Source organism: Medicago sativa, chromosome 8 (genome assembly GCF_051527215.1).
Source record: "Medicago sativa cultivar Bolivia chromosome 8, Bolivia_mono, whole genome shotgun sequence".
Classification (NCBI taxonomy): domain Eukaryota; kingdom Viridiplantae; phylum Streptophyta; class Magnoliopsida; order Fabales; family Fabaceae; genus Medicago; species Medicago sativa.
In genome coordinates this window covers 82,196,873-82,216,861 of record NC_140756.1, presented here as the reverse complement: position 1 = coordinate 82,216,861, position 19,989 = coordinate 82,196,873, and the positions used below count along the sequence as shown (strand labels likewise).

Sequence of the window (19,989 nt, the reverse complement as noted above, 5' to 3'; positions counted from 1 at the left end):
CTTGTAAATTAACATGATAACTTATTTATTTCTAAAAGAGTAATGATATTTTGACATCCATTTGACGACAACTTTGTTGACAACCTTGTTTTTCTCACTTCTTATTGGCCAAAAACAATGGAGAGAGAAAAAGGAAGAGAGAGAATAACAACATCATGAGTATGAGAGAGAAAGTAGTCAAAAGTTGTCAAAAAGTGGTTGTCAAAATATCATTTCTCTTTCAAAAATAAGCCTTGATTCAAACAGAAGAAAGTGTCTAAGTTGTTACGCTGTAGAAATACTGTGCATCTATTTCTACGGTTGTTCTTTCTGTACTCTTGTGTCTCTTGTTGTTTGTTGTTGAAGGTTCACTTCAATTCAATTCTATTCAATTCAACCTCTGAAGCTTCACTTTCAGTTTTTCTAAAATCTTCCATTTCCATTCTCATCTCAAGTCTTTCTCCGATCCTCTTCTTTTTTCTCTGCTCTCTTCTTCATCAAACACCAGAACCTCTACTTTTCTTTTCAAGGATCGCGTTCCAGAATATTCTTCTTCATATAGTTCGGAGGTAGCAGAAACTCACCTCAACAATTTCTGTTGAAAATTCGCAACTCAATTTGTGTTTCTAGGTCATTTCAACTTTCTTTGAACTGCGAATTGGTCAAAATAATGAAGAAAGTGAGGAGAAAGATTGGAAAGTATGAAGTTGGTAGAACAATTGGTGAAGGTACATTCGCTAAGGTCAAATTTGCAAAACACACCGAGACAGGGGAAAGTGTCGCGATTAAAGTCATGGCTAAAACTACCATTCTCAAACACAGAATGGTTGAACAGGTTCAACTCTTTTTTCCTTTCCAAAACTATCAAGGAAATCTTTGATTCAATTTTAAGTGTTGTATTTCTTAATTATCTTTATGTTTTGGTTCGGAAATTTCCTGGTGTTTTGACTAGTCATCATTGGTTTACCTGTGTGCTGAAACCACCCTCCATAGCTGATTGGATGATTGGATAGTTACTCAACTCTTCACCATGTATTCAATCACTTTTGCTATGAAATAATGTTCCTACGATTGCAGGAATGCTCATTCTGTTAAACATAATTGTTTGTTTGAGAATCATTATAAGGAAAGAGCAAAGAAGCTAAATGATGAAATTACATGTCATTTCGGTTAAGGTAAAAAAACTGCAAGAAAATGAAAGTGCAATTGGGGTTCTGTTAGGTGTAGGATACAAAGGTATTTTCTTCGAAAAATGGAGAAAAAACAAAATAGTTGGTTAGTTTGAGAAGATTGATTAGATTAATAACAAGGGGATAATAAGGGTAGGGGGATCTCTCAAGGAATTATATTTCAAGAGAAATAGCGCCAAATAGGTGTTAGAGATCCCACATTTACTAGTGATATGACCAAAGTGGTTATAACTTATAAGTGGGGCTAAACTGGTTTAAAAATAAAAAAGTGGGGGTAAACTGTGTCACCCCGTGAGCTAGCTTTTCGGGCTAAGTCTAACTCAACCCAAATTCTTAGATGGTAATAGTGTTGTCAAATATTGGCCATGGCGGATATCGGTGGCAGGTTTTTGGCTTTCTGCCATGGACAACTTTGTGAAGGACGGCGGAGGCGGCGCCACAGTGCCATGCTTGGATATGGTGGCACCATATGCCAGCCGGTATGTTGGAATTTTTGCTCTCCACCGCGGTCTGCCATCTGCCATCGACAACACTGTGGTATTGGCCTATACTAGATATGTTATTGGGCCTCTTGTAGATGTCTCTCCCTGGCCAATATAGTTGTTCCTATAAGTGGGGGGTGATCCTTACCCTCGGAGTAGGGAAAATACCCTTGTGAAGCGAAAATATTTGGAGGAAAGATCTTTCTCTTTGTCCCTTTTGATTTTTAGTCAATCAGTGAATAAAATTGTTCTTTCTGTTCTCTATTTCCATTGCGTACTCCTTACAGGTTCAAAATATAATTTAAAATGAAATTCTATTTCACTGATTCTGGTTATTTATCTTGAGTGGATTATTAATGCTTCTACAAAGTTATTATAAATCAATGCACAGCGATTCTAGTGTGTTGTTGTTATGCTAGTGTGTAATTGTTCTACAATACTTATGATTCTTAAAAAAAGGGCAGCCTGGTGCACAAAGCTCCTACATACACAGGGTGCGGGAAGGGGTCTCACTATTTTTGGTGTATTGTACGCAGCTTTACCCTTTTTTTACACAAGAGGCTGTTTGCAGGATTTTTAACCCGTGACTTTTCAATACTTATGATTCTTTTCATCCAGTACAATAAAAAAACGCATTTCGTGATGATGTTGCCTGTTAGTGGATCTTATGTTGCATTTGAAGTCAAAGTTCTGTTTCTATCTCTATGTGCCTGGCTCTGCATTTATGCAGAATAATGATGTAGTTTGTTATACTGAATACCTACCATAATTCTTACCACCTTTTTGCTATTAGCTTTTCTAACTTGAAAGTTGAATCATGTTACAGATCAAAAGAGAGATATCCATTATGAAGATTGTCAGGCACCCCAATATAGTCAGATTGCATGAGGTATGCATAGATATCTCCATGCATCAGGAGTTTCGTCGTCTTTATTTCTTTCCAAATTGTATTTCTCACATTGCTTACAAATTTTAGGTTTTGGCCAGTCAGACCAAGATCTACATAATTCTGGAGTTTGTAATGGGAGGGGAATTATATGATAAAATTGTAAGAATTTTCATGCTTATACATCACGAGATAGATAGAGGTCAATTCTTCTTACACTTCGATAGTTCCCAACTCTGACCTTTGGAACTAGTAAGCATTGACAAGGCAGATATTTATGTTCACTATTACACCTATTCTGGATCTGTAGGTTCAGCAGGTAAAGCTTTCTGAAAATGAATCTAGGCGCTACTTTCAACAACTTATAGACGCTGTTGCTCATTGTCATAAAAAGGGCGTGTACCATAGAGACTTGAAGGTGAAAGACAGCATACCATATATGGTGTTTATAATGTTTTTGCTGTAATTATTTTAACCTTGTTAAGTTTTTATCTTGATAATTTTTTTTCTTTCCTTTAATAGCCTGAAAACCTTCTTCTTGATGCTTTCGGAAATTTGAAGGTTTCTGACTTTGGATTGAGTGCATTGACTAAGCAGGTTAGAATCTACTCTACTTATAAAAGGTGACAAAGAATAATTTAATTCTAGAAAAGTAATATATTGGTTTTATCCCACTGGCATGTAGCTGTTCATTTGTCTGAAAGTATTGATTGTTGAAGATAGCTGAGGCTGCAGAACTAATGTCTTCCTTTTTCTCTCCACCTCTCTCTTATAGGGTGATGAGCTTCTTCACACCACATGTGGGACCCCAAATTATGTTGCCCCTGAGGTAAAATCGATTATACACAATTCTAATGCCATTCTTATTTACTGCATTAATCTTTTGCTCATATTCCTCTGGATGCTTGGTCACTGGGCTCAGATTAACAGTAACATAATTCTCCGCATCAATTTTAGTCATGGACAAATAATTGGGGATGAAATAGATCAATACTATTGATGTCCTGTGTGTTGTACAGTTTTTTCTGAGCTTAGCTAGAACCTGAAATGGAATGGACTACGAGTGCGATATTATGAAAAGGAGGATGTACATAATTGAAATAAATTTGAATTTGAAATGTTAAAAGAGATAAACGAAGGACACTGGTCAATCTCTGAAGCAGTGTAAAATAAGACATAGATCACTTCCAGTGAGAGTCATCTTCAGCTCAGTTCGTTATTTATACATTTATCATTTGAGATTATGATTATTGTAATTTTCTCATCTCAAGACATTGATATATTCAATTTTGTAAGCACAAGGCAAGATAGTCGCTTAAGGTAGCAATTTTGTCTGTGTGACAAGTTGCATGTTTCTTCTAAGAAATGTACTAATGAGTTAATATACAATTGATTTTTCTGTTGATTGTATGATGCAAACATATGATTTGTACGTGCTCAAGTTTCTTCTTAAAATAATATCTCGCAGGTGCTCAGCAATCAAGGTTATGATGGTGCAGCAGCTGATGTATGGTCATGTGGAATCATTCTATATGTTCTAATGGCTGGATATCTTCCTTTTGAGGAGGCAGACCTTCCGACGTTGTTCAGAAGGGTAATTTTTGCCTTTTCCTAATAATCTTGAAGTAGAGACCTAAAATAGCTAGAAAGAAGGAAAATGCCAGTAATTTATGTACTATAAATGAAAGAAAACTAGTAGAACAAAACTCTGTTGTAATTCTCAGTTAATCTACAATGCATGGCATCATAACCATTTTTACTTCTCTTCTTTATTTGCATTTTAAATCCTGAACCAATCCTCATCATAAAAAAAAATTACCTCTAATTTTTTTTTTAAGAAACAAGGATGTTAACACTCATCTAGTAATTAAAATATTCATGGCAACTTCCTTTATAAATAAATATACAAATACAATTGAGTTGCTAAGCCAACAGAGTACCATTAGTGACTGTAAACTTCCAAAATGAAGAAAAGGTCTAGTGACTTTAATCTTTTGTATCATCCATAGTAGTTCCTTAGGTGCTGAATTGTATACTATGAATGGATAAGATATTCTGTTCTTATGTTCATGCTCATTTATTAGAGCTTTGAAATAGTGAAAACTTGATTGATCCTCCTATATTTCTTATTAGATACCATTAGGAGGTACCTTTTCCTAGTGTTCTGAATGTTCATTTGAGGAATGTGCTGCTGCTTAATAGCCAGCTGTTAACTTTTGCTCTTGATTTTTGCTGTTGACTTCTCTTATTGTCATTTGTACTTGTAGATCAGTGCTGCAGAATTTGTTTGCCCAGTCTGGTTTTCTGCTGGCGCAAAGACATTTATACATAAAATTTTGGACTCTAACCCTAAAACAGTAAGTAGATTGATTCATTTGTCACCATTTATTATAGATTCTAATCATACATGCATTCATTATGGTATGAATTGCATTTCTCGTTGACAACCTTGACACATCATCATCGTCATCGTCGTTGTCATCATTATTATTAAGTCCTTGTGTTCCTACTACATATGTAAATGAAAGTATATGCAATGTACTTTGAACAGGAATAACCAATCCCTTTCAATTTAATTATTTTTCTTTACATCTTTTCCTATCTAGGGAACATGAAAATTATAAATATTAAAAAAATAGATAAGCATAAATTTTGGTCTTATTTAAGGATGCAAATTATGATCCATTTCAGTCTTCATGTATTTTTAATGTTTAAGCAAACATGATTTTTTCTGATAAATAATTGCTTTTTCTTATACATATATTTATGTATAACATAACATATGCTTTGGCCTTTGTATATCATTTCCTGTCCATTTAAGTACCATGTTTAAATCAAGATTTTCACTTATCTGTGAAATTCTACTGATAGCTGCAAAACTTGTAAATTCAATATACTATTCATCATAATTAATTATGATATAATTATATAAATGCAGCGGGTAAAAATTGAAGAAATAAGGAAAGATCCATGGTTCCGGAAAAACTATTCTCCTGTCAAACTCAGGGAAGATGAGCAAGTGAATTTGGATGACGTTAAGGCTGTTTTTGATGATATTGAGGTCTGCTTTTTTCTTAGTTCTTTTGACTATTTATACAGACAAAACTTGTTTTTGCAAACCTATGTGTTTGTCCTTTCTTACATATCCATTCACAGATGAGAAGGTTTGCTGCAAATACAATGCATGTATACAAAATATATGGGAATTACATGTAAATAATGTGGACATATGCGAAGAAAAATCTCATGAAAGCCTTGATATTGTTTTGATACTGGATGACTGGAGAAAAACAATATATAATACATGGTTGAATTAGGTTTTAAATTTCTGCCAAAGAATAATAAGACATGCTCAAATTAATATTATATGATTGTGATTAGTGATTGGATTATTTACAGAAATATACAGTAAAATGAAAATATCTGCCTCTGGTTATGCTTGAACATATTGCTGCATTCTGATTATTCAAAGAACATCCATACTATAGGGGAATGGAATAGCCCTCATAGTCAGTTACATCAATAGGAACCAGAAATGGACTTTAACTAGTGAAAAATGGAAATAATTCCTTCCAACCAGAGGATGAATCTCGGTAACAAAGTGATACAATGTTTGAGAACTAAAAAGAGAATAAAACGGAGTAGTGCTCCTTGTTCAGCCTACGAAATACCTCCGTGTTTGTCTACCTTCTTCACTACTCTCCCTCTTTATATTAACATTCTCTTTTCTATGTATCTTCACCCCAATTCCTTCTTGACATTTGTCCATTCTGTTAGCTCCTTCATTTCATCTGTAACAGAATTGCCCTTCTCCATTATGCCCTTATCCCTTTTTCTCTTTCTGTTATATACTTTGATTGGAGGTCCAATTGACATTCAGATAAAATATGTCGAATTTTTCAAAACTATTTTTTTTCACTTCATAATGCAGGCATTAGGCTAGTTATCAAAACACTTCAGCAACTTTATATGCCATTTATACAATCATTTAAGAGTTCGAAGGAAAATCAATTACGTCGTGGATTTATTTTTCTTTATGTGGATAAGAAGTTTGAATAAAAAATTGCAAGAACATCATTTAATCTTCTAAAATGTAACGTGCCAGTAGGCATACATGAGTGCATGTCAAGAGGGTAGTACTCAGTATGTATTAAAGAGAACACCTATAAGATTTCGGTTGGCATTCACCCAGTTGTGCTCCATTGATTCTCATTTTTAGCAATTTAAATGTTGCACTTGTTAGACACAGTTAGCATGTGTCTCATTTTCTGATACGAGATAGACTCACAATATTCACTGTCTTACAGGACCAATATGTTTCTGAACGGTCAGAAATTGCCAAGGGAGGTCCTTTGATAATGAATGCATTTGAGATGATAACCTTGTCACAAGGGTTGAATCTTTCACCACTATTTGACAGGCATCAGGTATTGTATCCATTCCATTTTCTTGCACTACAATATCATGGTCCCTTTTTTTTGTCTCTGGCTGATATGTAACTTCTGGTACTTCCACCTGCCTAGGTTAGGATTCAGCCTTATTAATGTCACATGAACATAATTCATTATATATGATACTATTTAGCTTTCTTGGAACTTGGTTCACGTTCTGCTTTTTCAATGCCGTCTGTTGCATTGCATTCCCCCTAATGATATTCTTTTGCTGTTTGAACAGGATTATGTAAAACGACAGACTCGTTTTGTTTCACGTAAACCAGCAACAGTTATAATTTCATCTATTGAAGCTGTTGCAGAATCAATGGGTCTTAAGGTCCATTCTCGCAATTACAAGGTATCAATCTGTAATACATACTTTACACAATAAAGGTGGGGTTATGCTTAGGCCGAAGATGCTTGAGCTGATCGTAACTGGTATTGAGACTGAAGAGGAACTCTCTACTCTCCACATAATTCAAAGAAACTAATTTTGTGATGAATCCTTTTGTCATCAGTTGTCAATGCAAAGTTCCATTTTAGCTGTAGTTTAATTACTCTCCCTTGTCTGTTTTGCCATATTAGTCAACTTACATCTGAAATGAGAAATAGTATCCTAATTACACTTTGGCCTTTAAGGAGGTTGTTCATATGCATGATTGTTGGCTGGTTTGATCTTTTAGACTGCGTAGAGATTCTTCATATTGATCCCAATGGAAATGTATGGTAATAATACTGACTGACTTTCATTTTTTTCCATTGGTTCTTTAAAAATAATGTCCTGGAAGATGAGGATTGAAAGAGTTTCTTCAAATAAAGTTGGACAATTTGCAGTGGTCTTGGAGGTAATTTGTTTTCGTTTCTGCTTTTGTTGTATATATTATTTGTAATATGAATTTGTTTTTCCTTCTGTATGAGGCCCTAATTAAAATCATTATTTTATCTTGACAAAAGGTGTTTGAAGTCGCACCATCCCTTTTCATGGTGGATGTTCGAAAGGCAGCTGGGGATACTCTGGAGTATCACAAGGTTAGCTGATTTTACATATATCTGCATCTTGACATCTCAAAACGAAAATACTTTCAAGCTATGCTATAGTCATCACTAAATGGAAATAACATATCCTAACAGGAAAAAGGAGCATTTGTAATCGTGGACACAAACATGCAGTGTTTTTCTTATCAATATTTCTATTCTAATTATTTAGGACTTTGGTAGAAGAGGGAAAAACTCATTTAAGACTGCTAATTTGCTCTTTACACTAAAAACCAATTATTATAGGAACATAGTTTATTTAGCTATTTTAGTCATACTGCATATGGATAGAATTTTGGTCGCGGGTTAATCACATGATTCACAGCATCTGTAGATTGAATATGTTTCAACGTTCATGTCAGTTTGATGGTCGTGGTCAACAGAGCTGGAATTTAGAAGGGGAATATTTATATATTCTGATAATTCTTTATTTTCTTGTTTTCTAATATTTTATTTCTATCTTGTATTCTTTGTTGTGCTTTCTTTTTACAAATTTTATATGATTGAATTGCACTTGACTTTGCTACCTTGAGATTTGAGGAACTTGGGAATATCATGCGACGTCGAAGTTTATTTTCAATTAGTGTGTCAAAGAGTGATACAATATTATTTTCCGTTTGATAGTCTCATTACAGGTCCATAAAAAAATCTCAACAAAACAATAGCTATTATATTACCTCAAAGCCACTGATTTTTTGTGTGCATATTTGATACCAAGAACTTAGCTATATCATATACAAGTTTGATTGTCATGTGATTCCTGTCTAACATGTTAGTTTCCAGTTACCGGATTCTGAAATGTTGTGTGCTTATAAGAACATACGTATTTGTAAGTGCATGCGTATCAATTGACAGTAACCACATCTATTTGTGCCCTTGCAGTTTTACAAGAACCTCTGTGCGAAACTAGAGAGCATTATTTGGAGACCGGCAGAGACTAGCCCAGATTCTGGTTTGCTTCGACAAATGACATTCTGATTCAATTCCTGAGTGTATGGTGCAAATCTAAATAAAAGACCATTGAAAGCTGCAGCTTCTCCCCAGGTTAATTGGAACTGGCATGCTTTCTAGCTATCATCATAATGCAACGTGCACTTTATGAAACAATGTATACGGGAATGGGTGTCGCTGTCAAATTACTTCGGTGAAGGAAAGGAAACACGTGTGATTGCAATGCATCCTATAGCGAACCAATTGTTTACAAAATAAATTGAAATTTTGGTTCAGGCGGATACTGTATAAAGTATAATTAGAAACAATAAATTGTACCAATTCGGTGTTAATAGAGTTAAGAAAATAATTTGGTGAGATAAATCGGACATACTGCTATTGCTACAAACTTGAAAAGTAGTCTCATGGTGAGTTCAAAATGTTTAAAATGTGGATATCGTGGGGTGCTTAGTGGGGGTCAAGCTCTAATGCAATGGTTTTTAATTTAGGGGTCAAGATATTTTTTGAAGAAGCCAAATTTGCCCGCCGAAATTGACACCGAGGAGAATCGAATGCGAGACTTTGAGAGGATCACACTCCAAGCTCTCAAGTCAACACCAACAGAGCCAACCCAAGTGGGTTATTTAGGGATCAAAATTGTTTAAACTTATGTTTTGTAAGATTTAAGTTTGATACATTTTTGTTGGCAAATCATTGTAATTAGGGCTATTGGTCCCCTTTAGCTTTTGTGTCCTCCCAACAGGAGCGTCTACGTTAAAATTGGAAATCGAGTTCTCCCTCCGTGTAGAACCGAGATGCCATTGATCATTGAAATTGCTCTTTAGACCTCCCACATTGCTCACAGGCCCTCCAAAGTTCCAAAAAGCCCTTATACATAACCATCAGAAGTTACATTTTGAGATTCTCTGAAGTTATCTCAGAAAGTTTCAATGATTTTGTCGTTTTTTGTTTCTAATCTCTTTAACTACTTTTCAATTCCTATAAATTACAAAACTACATATTTTTAGTCTCTAATAAGAACTTGTGTAGTTTAGTAATTTGCAGGAACTAAAAAGTTGACATAAAGACAATAAAATTCAGTATAACTCATAAATTACATATTTTTTAGTCTCTAAAAAGGACTTAATAACATGTTTAGTAATTTGCAGGGACTAAAAGGTTGACGTAAAAACAAAATAAAATTCAAGATAACTATAGGGACTACAAATAAAATTTGAGATAATTATAGATATCTAGATCTTGTTTTTATAAGTGTGATGGCCAACCTTGTTTTGTGTTGCTGCTATAAGAAATAAACCACAGAGCTCCTCCAAATAACAACAGCAACAACAAACTACTATTTCACTTTAACTAACCCAATAAGCCCCTCCAACCAATGTTTGCCACTCCACCAAATTTGAACTAAAAGCAAACAAATAAATTTCTAGTTAAATTTGTTTGGAATTAACTGCTATTTGGAAAAGACATAGTTGTTATATTTGGTTCCATTTCATACTATTACTACAAACAAGGTACACTAAGAATTGCTTAATCTTTTAAACTATATACATAGGAATGCCAATGCCACTATATCTTGGGCACAATATCTACCCAAAAGTTTATAGCTATATAACAACTTTCAAGGTTGAAAGAACTTGTTACCACACTTGCATTTCCATGACATAAGATAGTATCCCTCATCTTTTTCAGCTGTTATTTTTGCTTTGTGAATTTGACCATCTTTGTGATGAGGAGAAATAACTAAAGTAGCCATGCAAGGTCTGCAATTCAAGCATTTGTTAACACACCTTGGAGGTCTTGATCCCAATACTGATTTCTTTTGATTTATAAGACCCTTACTTCTATGATATTTCTTCAAATTTTGTGACCCTTCTGTTCAATGAAAAGCAATAAACAAGAACATAAGTTAGACCAAGAGATATAAAACGGTATAAGCATAATTAGAGTACTCAATAGAATGTTCTATTTGACAGAAAAAAAAAAAGTATATGAACATTGATATGTGTACCTAAATTAGAAGCAAATAAAGTAAGAAAAATTATGAGAATCAGAGTAACTGAAGTTTTTAGTCTGCTGTGGTATATTTTTGGTGAATCCATGAGTGTAAAAAAGAGAAAGAAATAGAAAGAAATGAGAAGAAGTTTTGGGAGAAAGAGAAAGGAAGGAATGGCTATATGCAATAGTAGTAGGGATGCTTTTGATCATTGATACAATAAAATGCTCAATGCATCTCATCAAGTTTTAAGGGAACCAAATAGCTAGAACCTAGAAGAATTAATTTGGCGTTTTTTGAATATTTTTTTAAGAGAAATAGAAGCTAGGTAAGCTCACAGAGTTGAGGTTTTCAGGGTGAATGACTGAAGTCATCACAGTTTCCTTTCATCTTTTGCTGGCTGAATTGACTACCCTATGCTAACTTTTGAAATTATTGAAAGTACTTGCACCCTCTTTCTTTTGTCATCATACAAGGAGTGGATGTGTGTGAGTTTTTGGTCATTTTCCCAATGGCTCTCAGCACCAGTACTCAATAATAATTTAATTCTAGAAGTACTATTAAATACTACATGTATACAGTGTTCATTTGCCTCTACACTATTACAAAAGTACAAATAAACAAATTCATGTATACAAATCAAGTCATTTCAATCAGTATTTACTATCCAAAAGAGCCACTGTATTGAATAAATATACTAATTTGGCATCCTATACAGCATACTTGTCACTGTTCCAATGATTTTGGTAGTTCATTTTGCTAGTGGACAAAGATTTCCATTATCATCCATTAGTTTGTGTATTGGTTTCAATTGGAGGTATTAAAATTGATTTTAGAGATATATAATTGATTTTGACATGGTTTTTAGTAGAATTGTTTTTTCTTTACAAATGATTTTACCTTGAAGTAAGAATTTATAGTTTTTGACTCGAACATAATTTTTATACTTAAATTTATATTGTTCAACTCCTCTTCCGAATATGTAATCATACATTAATGTTTATTGAAGAACCAAACATACATTTTGACTTTAATTCTTGTTGCTAGTATGCTATTTCCAACAAAACCATTTTAGGAACATGCTCAGAGATGAGTAAATAAACATTTTGGTGTTTGAAATTGTAATGAAAGGGATTTTAGTCCCTCAAATGTTATAGATGTTGAATTATTGATAAATGATAATTGATATTCATTTTTCAATACTAATAACTATACTAAGTTTAATTTCTTGTATCTTTATCAATATTCAATGGTACATAAAAAGCCAAAACGGTCCAAAGAGATCAAATTTAATTTTTGTGGATGATATTATAATTTTCTGAAGTTAGGTGAAAACATGCACAGCTTTGACAGAGAAATATAATATAATGAATGAATGAGGCAGGGATTGGACAAGTAGTGTCGTTTCAATGTTTTTTGTGTACTATACATAATAATCATAATCATGTCAAGATTACTGCAAACTAGAGAAGACACCACTCCACAGAATCTGCTGAAATGCTGATCAATTTTGTTAGTTATCGAAAGCATTCATAACTCATGTTATCTTCACACTGTTTCTGTAACTCAAACATGTTCCCCATGTTTTTATTTTATTTTATCTATCTCATTGATAAATACATACTCCTTAAATATATTAAAGTAACTTCCTTTTAAACAAATAAAATTAAAAGCAGTGGTAAAAAAATAAAAGCATTTTCTTTTTGATAGAGTCAACTGATGCATCAAAACAAAGTTTAATTTAAATTTAATCATGTGTAATATTGGATATGTTACTACCTCCGTCCCGTATAATTGACCTACTTTGGTTTTTCACAGATTAAGAAAAGTGTATAAATAAAGGGGAAAGTGGAATATATTGTATTGGGAATGATAAAAGTAGTATTATTTAGTGTTATATTGTATTGGGAATGATGAAAGTTGTATTGAAAATTGAAATGAGTCGAGTTTTAGGGACACTTTTTTTTAGAAAATGGGTCGGTTATTCGGAACGGAGGGAGTAATATACACCTGGTAAGCTATCATTTTCACTTATTATTTTATCAGTTGTTTTATACACATATATTCAAATCAAATGGATAAGATTTTGCAATTTTTTATATAAGAGACATCAATAAACTCATTCACATATATTCTTAAACACCTTCATACAAGCTAGAGCATAGATTCAAATCTCTCATTCCAAGAGAATACATCTTTATCTTTATCTTTATAATAGTAAAGAAGACAATCGCTAATGTGGGAATGTCTCGCGCGGATACAATTGACTGATCCTTGAAAATTGTTTGAAATTCTAACAATGATTGCGGTGCTCCTTATGAGTGAGAGAGCTCATGGTATTACTCATCATCACGATTGAAACGGGTGATCAAATCAACGTCGGTTCGATAGAAAATAAAATAAAACAAGTATTTTCTTTTAATCAACACCGATCATGTTACTATTTCAGTCATAAGAAGGTGAAGGACACCAAAGTTCTACTTAAAAGTAGCGATTATAGTCTTCATCAAAAGTTTTGAATGCTTTTTAAATGATACCCTATCGGATCATCGCTTATGCACAATGTTTTTAAGCCAATGTGTGTTTTGCGACAACTAAGCCCATCAACGCGTGTCCGGCCAATGCTACTAATTTGTAGCTTTGTAAAAATCACGGTAGTTTCGCTTTGGACATAGCAAACGAGTTGAAACACGAGAGAATGTGCAAATAAAGATTTTAGAGGGTAAATGAGAACTGCATTATTTTATGGTAAATAATAAATTAAAATACTTACACAAATAAAAAATAATTATGCCACAAAGTGCAATGTTTTATTGTGCAATATGCATAGCAAGTAGCAACGGTCGCAATCACAATAACCACCACTATCAAATGCGGAATTTCGCTCTCCACCCGGCACGTTTTGCTTGCACCCCGCAAGCGTACCAAAAATACCCTTGCGCAAGTTAAGTCACGTAGCGTGACTTAACTAACGTACGTTGTATTTATGCGTGACTTAAGTCACGCACTACGCGAGTTAAGTCGCGCAAATAAGGTTGATTTTTAACTTTTTTTAATGCCCTCTTGAGGTCAAAACTTATTTGATACCCTCTTCGGTATATGCCAAATAGCTCACCGGGGAAATAGTGATCGATCTGTTGGGGAAAACGACATCAAGATGCCCTTTTCCCGACCGGACCGACCACTACTTCCCCCGAAGCCACCGGTATATACCTAAAGCGGTATAACCACCCTAGAAACTAATAAGAAACAAAGAAGCAGAGCAAGAAGAAGAGAAAGAGTGGGATGATAAAATGTGAGGAAAAGAGGAAGCATGTGAGGGTTTTTATAGGGGGTATGAGGTATATAGCAATTAATGAGTCAAAAAACGTGGTCAAATGTGAAGGAAAACGTGCAAAAACCATTGAAGACCATTGACTACCATCCAAGAAACGTTTGTGCCTCAGTTTTTAGAACCGGCCAATTTACGCAAGTTAACTTGCGCAATGCTTATAACGTGCGTGACTTAAGTCACGCACGGCTTACCGGATGGGCCCCTCGCAAGGCAAGGCACTTTGCCCCACACGCTGCTTGTTACTCACGAGCTTAATCACTAGCCCCCTCACCATACTAGTGTTTTTGCCTCCCGTGGGAATCGAACCTAGTACACAGGGATAAGTACTACTTCAATGCATTCCCACTACCAATTGAGCTTAGCTCAATTGGTAGTGGGAATGCATAGTACTTATCCCCGTGTACTAGGTTCGATTCCCACGGAGGCAAAAACACTAGTATGGTGAGGGGGCTAGTGATTAAGCTTGTGAGTAACGCAAGTGCGGGGGTGCGGTGCCTTGCCTTGCGAGGGGCCCACCGGCCGTTACGTAACACCCCGTTTTCCCAACGTAAAAATTTCATAACAATTATCGAGTTTTTCATCACAAAACGGAATGTCACATTTCTAAAAATCATACATAGAATAAATTAATATTTATCCTTCAAAATTCAATCAACAATTAATTAATACTTTGCGCGGAATTATTCATCATCTAAAATAGTCTTTGGCATGCGAGCCTCATCATAAAAGTCTCATAAATCTTAGTTCAAAAATAATTCTTAAACTTCAAAAGCAATACGTAAAGGAACATAAAATAGTATTAAAATCCCCATCACGTTACGTATCGAGCACCTAAGGACACGGTGAGAGATAGTCACCCACGACCGCGGCTAATCTTGATTACCCGCAAGTTACCCATACGAAGAGCAACATTTTCAAGCGAAGGGGTGAGATTTCTCAAACAATAATATTAAGCTTATAAATCATAAATTACATTTAACAACTTAAATATCATTAACATATCTTAAACTTCATTAACTAGCATCATTAATCTCCTACATTAGTCATATACTTCATCTTATATCATCTTAATCATAGACATAAACATCATCATATAACATCGCTTACTAATCATAAACATCATCACATATATTAATCACAAACATCATCACATATCGTCAAATATTAATCATAAACATCATAGCATTATCAAACATAGCATTATCATAACAACTTCATAATCAATTCATGGTCAACTTCATAATCAATCATCAACATCAACTTCGTATTCAACTTATAAATCAATCTTAACAACTTGACATCTTAACCTCTTGACAACTCGACATCTTAACCTCTTAACAATTCGACATCTTAACCTCTTAACAACTCTACTCGACTATGCAACTTCAACTTCTTAAAATCATCTTAAATCATCTTGATATGCAAGTGCATGTGGTACCAATCAACAACATAAATGAGCGTAATTAGGCTCTTCAACGTGTGAGCATAAAGCTGCCGGGCTTAAAGCCCCCAACGTAGTTTGAGCACAAGGCTGTCGGGCCTAAAACCCCCCAACTTTAATGAGCACAAGGCTGCCGAGCCTAAAGCCCCCAACTTTAATGAGCACAAGGCTGCCGGGCCTAAAGCCCCCAACTTTAATGAGTATGCAATGGACTCAATCTTCCTACAACTTAGACACAACGTGAACATCTTATACAACTCCATAATCATGGACAACTTCTTAAATTCTTGCAACTTAGACCGATACTTACAACTTAAATAAGATCAACGACAACATATGCGGTACTTATAAAGTCACATCATATCGGCATCATAACATAACGGTATCAAATGATAAACAACAACGTCTTAAGCATCGCATCAACATAAGCATTATAGATAACACATATAGTGCATATATAGCAATCTCACATCATTAACAATTTTAGTCATCTTAACTTAGGCTTCTGGACAGCTTCTAATAATCTAGACATCCTTCATTCCCTACTCCAAGTTCATCTTAAAACTACACGATCTTTAAATAGTAACACATCTTTATATAACACATCTTTAAATAACATCATCATCAAACACAACATCGTTAAATAGCACGTAAATTACACATCGTTAAATAACACATCAATTAGACATCTTTAAAATTAAACATAATAATATACACCGTATCATTATTATTTTACTTTCATTAAATAATTATAAAGACACTAAAGGTGTACATGGACGAAACATTTTCTCAAGACACAGAAAAATTCATTCAATTTAACATATTAATACCTATAGAAGGGACATATAAATGCACCGAAAACTATAGTCCTATACTAAATATATAATCACAAAACTGATTTTAGCACAAGTAAAGATATTTATAAGCTCTTAAGGTTAAAGTACAATTTTGATGACTATGATTTAGGTTAAGGATAAAGTACTAAAATCTTAAAAGGATATATTCATACACACGTGTAGCTTGTAACATGTAAGGTGGACTATAACCTTTAATCTATATTATAGCAATTCACTTTTCCTTCTATAACTAGAGATTTTCAAGGACTTCATCTTAACATTGATCTACCTAAGCACAAAGAGGGAAAACTTGAACCAAAAGGTTTTAAGGCTAGTGGCTATTTAATGATTCATTCAATTAATATAACTCTTAGTATGAATATAGCTATAACAGTAATGTACTTATCTCTCTTTAAATTACTCCCTCCGTCCCTTAATGTAACCCCCCTTTGCATTTTTCACATTTCTTAAGAAAAGTTGTCGGTGTAATTAATGTGTCTGTTTTGTGTATTAATATTACCAAATTGTCCTTTGTTTGTATATGTATTAAATTTGACTATTCATATTTGAAGACAAGTTAGTAGTATTAATTAGGGCTATGTTTAGGAAAAAAGTAATAAATGCATCTAGTAATTTGAAAAGGGGGTTACATTTAGGGACAAAAATAAAATCAAATGGGTGGTTACATTAAGGGACGGAGGGAGTATTATAAGAAAAGAATGTCATATAAACTGAAATCATAAGACCTACGGCCAGTAGCTAGACATGTTTCGCTAGTTTTATTTCTCCAATGATAGTAATTCAAATAATTTTAATAGTGTTGCATTCAATTACTTTTAAATTACAATTAATGGCTATCTGTATGTATTCTCTAGGAACATGTTGGGACGATCAAAAAAAAAAGCCTTCACAGTTACTTTATATTCAATATCAGTAATATTTCAATTGCTAATCATCATGAATCAAAATCGTAGGGCTGAACTATCATTCATAAGAGATTAATTCGAAATTCACGTATCGATTCCAAAACAACAAGTGTGCTAACCAATTTCAATCATAATCTCACAAACTCATCTTAAAACATGTTAGATGCAATCTAATAATCTACAGGAGACTTAATCACCCTTACTTTGTTTTTCGAAATCAAAAGCGGCGTTCTTCGTTCCTAGGGTTCTCTCTCTAAGTTCTCCTCTTTCTCCAAAAAGCGGTTTAACGTAAAAAAACTCTTTCTAACCTAAACTTCCTTATTTATAATACTAACCACTCTTCCTAAATCTATTTAGGCCCAATAACTTATTCTTCTTTCTATTCTAACCTCCAATTCTACTTACACTAATAATTATCATATTCTAATAAAAAAATAGAATAATGCCACTTAATAAAATACCAACACCTCACATATTTAAAATAAATCACATAAATAGATTCTAACTTAATAAAAATATATAAATAAAAGGAGGGCGTTACAACTCTCCCCAACTTAAAAGAATTTCGTCCTCGAAATTCAAAGCACAAGAAAAAATAAATTTATTTATTGCTTCTTCAAACAAAACACAAAATCACATCAAAGTTAGTCGGTTAAACATGACCACATAATAAAACATAACTACTAACTAGAAAACATGACGACACGACACAACGACTCATCTACTTGGCCGGACGGACCGGCACGCTCCGATACCAAGAAACGTTTGTGCCTCGGTTTTAGAACCGGCCAATTTACGCAAGTTAACTTGCGCGTGCTTATAACGTGAGCTTATATGATGCGTGAGTTAAGTCACGCAATGTGACTTAATTAACGCAATATATTTTTTATAATAAAGTCAATAAAATTGCGATAGCGTGAATTCAATAAAATAAAGGGTTAATTATGTTTCTAGTCTCTATAAAATAGCGACCTTGTAAGTTTAGTCCCTACTTAATTTTAATAGCATTTTTAGTCCCTAATTTTGTTTTTACGCACCGAGTATTAGTCCCTACTCAATTCAAATTTGTTTAATTTATGCTTAAACTCTTAAATTTTTGAACAATTTTTTGCAGACATGTTTAGAACATTACTAAAAGTTCGTCCGCAAAAAATTATCGCAAAATTTGATTTCTACATCCAGATTTTATTACTTTTTATCTTTAACTTTTTTCGTTTTAAAAAATTCATATTTAATTAATTTCATGTCGAGAAAATTCTAAATTTTAGTAAACGAACCTTTCATAGTGTTCTAATCTTGTCTCAAAAAAATCATTCAAAAATTTAAGAGTTTAAGGATAATTAATCAATCTTTGTTTTAGCGGGGACTAAAATTATAAGTAAATTTTTTTTATAGGGACTAAAAATGCTATTAAAATTAAGTAGGGACTAAACTTACAAGGTCGCTATTTTATAGGGACTAGAAACATAATTAACCCTAAAATAAATTAGAAGAATAAAGTCAATAAAATAAATTTCAATAAAATTCGAACAAATATTGCGATAGCGTGAATTCAAATAAATATTGCGACAACGTGAATTCAAATAAATATTGCGACAGCGTCAATTCAAATAAATATTTGCATTGGCGTTTTGAATAAATAAATTCGATTTTGAATAAATAAATTCGATAAGTACACAACATTAATTCTTAGACAATTTTGTTTAGATATAATTTCATCTACGTTACATTACATTGTGGTATCATTACATTACATTACGTAAAAGAGATGTACGTCAACTATCATTACATTACATTCGAAAATGTACATTCCAACTACAACAATTATCTTACCTTTGAATGGGGTCAATTCAAACTAGCTAAACAACGGGACTCCGGCATTCGTCCGTAAGTGCTTTTATTCCATTCCAAATGTTAAATTTTTGTTGGTCTTGGTTTAAAATGATAGTATCTAAGTGCCAACGGAATGAGGTCCAGACCTTGACACTTCGATACCATCATTTAAATGAAGCCAACAAGAAATTAACATTTAGAATGGAACAAAAACACTCCCGACGAATGTTGGTGTCTGCCATTTAACTAGTTTGAATGACCCCATCCAAAGGAAGACAATTGCTGTAGTTGGAATGTGCATTCCAACTACAACAATTGTCTTACCTACGAAATGGGGTAAATTCAAACTTGCCAAACAACGGGACTCAAGCATTTCGCTCCGCATTCATGCTTTCCTTTGAAAAGAATAAATTTTTGTCGGGCTTGATTTATATGATGGTATTCGAAGTGCCAACGAAATGAGGTCCATTCCTTGACACTTAATACCATCATCTAAGCAAGCCTAACAAAAATTTAATCTTTTCAAAGGAAAAACATGAACGCGGAGCGAAATGCTGAGTCCTCGCCGTTTGGCAAGTTTGAATCACCCCATTTCGGAGGTGAGACAAATGTTGTAGTTTGAATGCACCTTACCCTAACTAATGACGATCTTACGGCGGAATCAAGCCGT

The 19,989-nt window shown here is 33.7% G+C and overlaps 1 protein-coding gene across 1 annotated transcript; it reads left to right on the top strand.

The window, feature by feature from the left end:
• The first annotated feature begins 264 nt into the window (after positions 1-264).
• Positions 265-9,344, top strand: LOC146902255 (CBL-interacting serine/threonine-protein kinase 24-like). Its single transcript, XM_085736935.1, has 14 exons — positions 265-814; positions 2,478-2,540; positions 2,628-2,699; positions 2,848-2,955; positions 3,060-3,134; positions 3,313-3,366; positions 4,006-4,131; positions 4,805-4,894; positions 5,476-5,598; positions 6,845-6,964; positions 7,212-7,328; positions 7,759-7,815; positions 7,925-7,999; positions 8,888-9,344. The coding sequence occupies exons 1-14, from the start codon at positions 650-652 to the stop codon at positions 8,981-8,983; spliced, it is 1,341 nt and encodes a 446-aa protein (XP_085593061.1). The 5' UTR covers positions 265-649; the 3' UTR covers positions 8,984-9,344.
• The last annotated feature ends 10,645 nt before the right edge of the window (positions 9,345-19,989 follow it).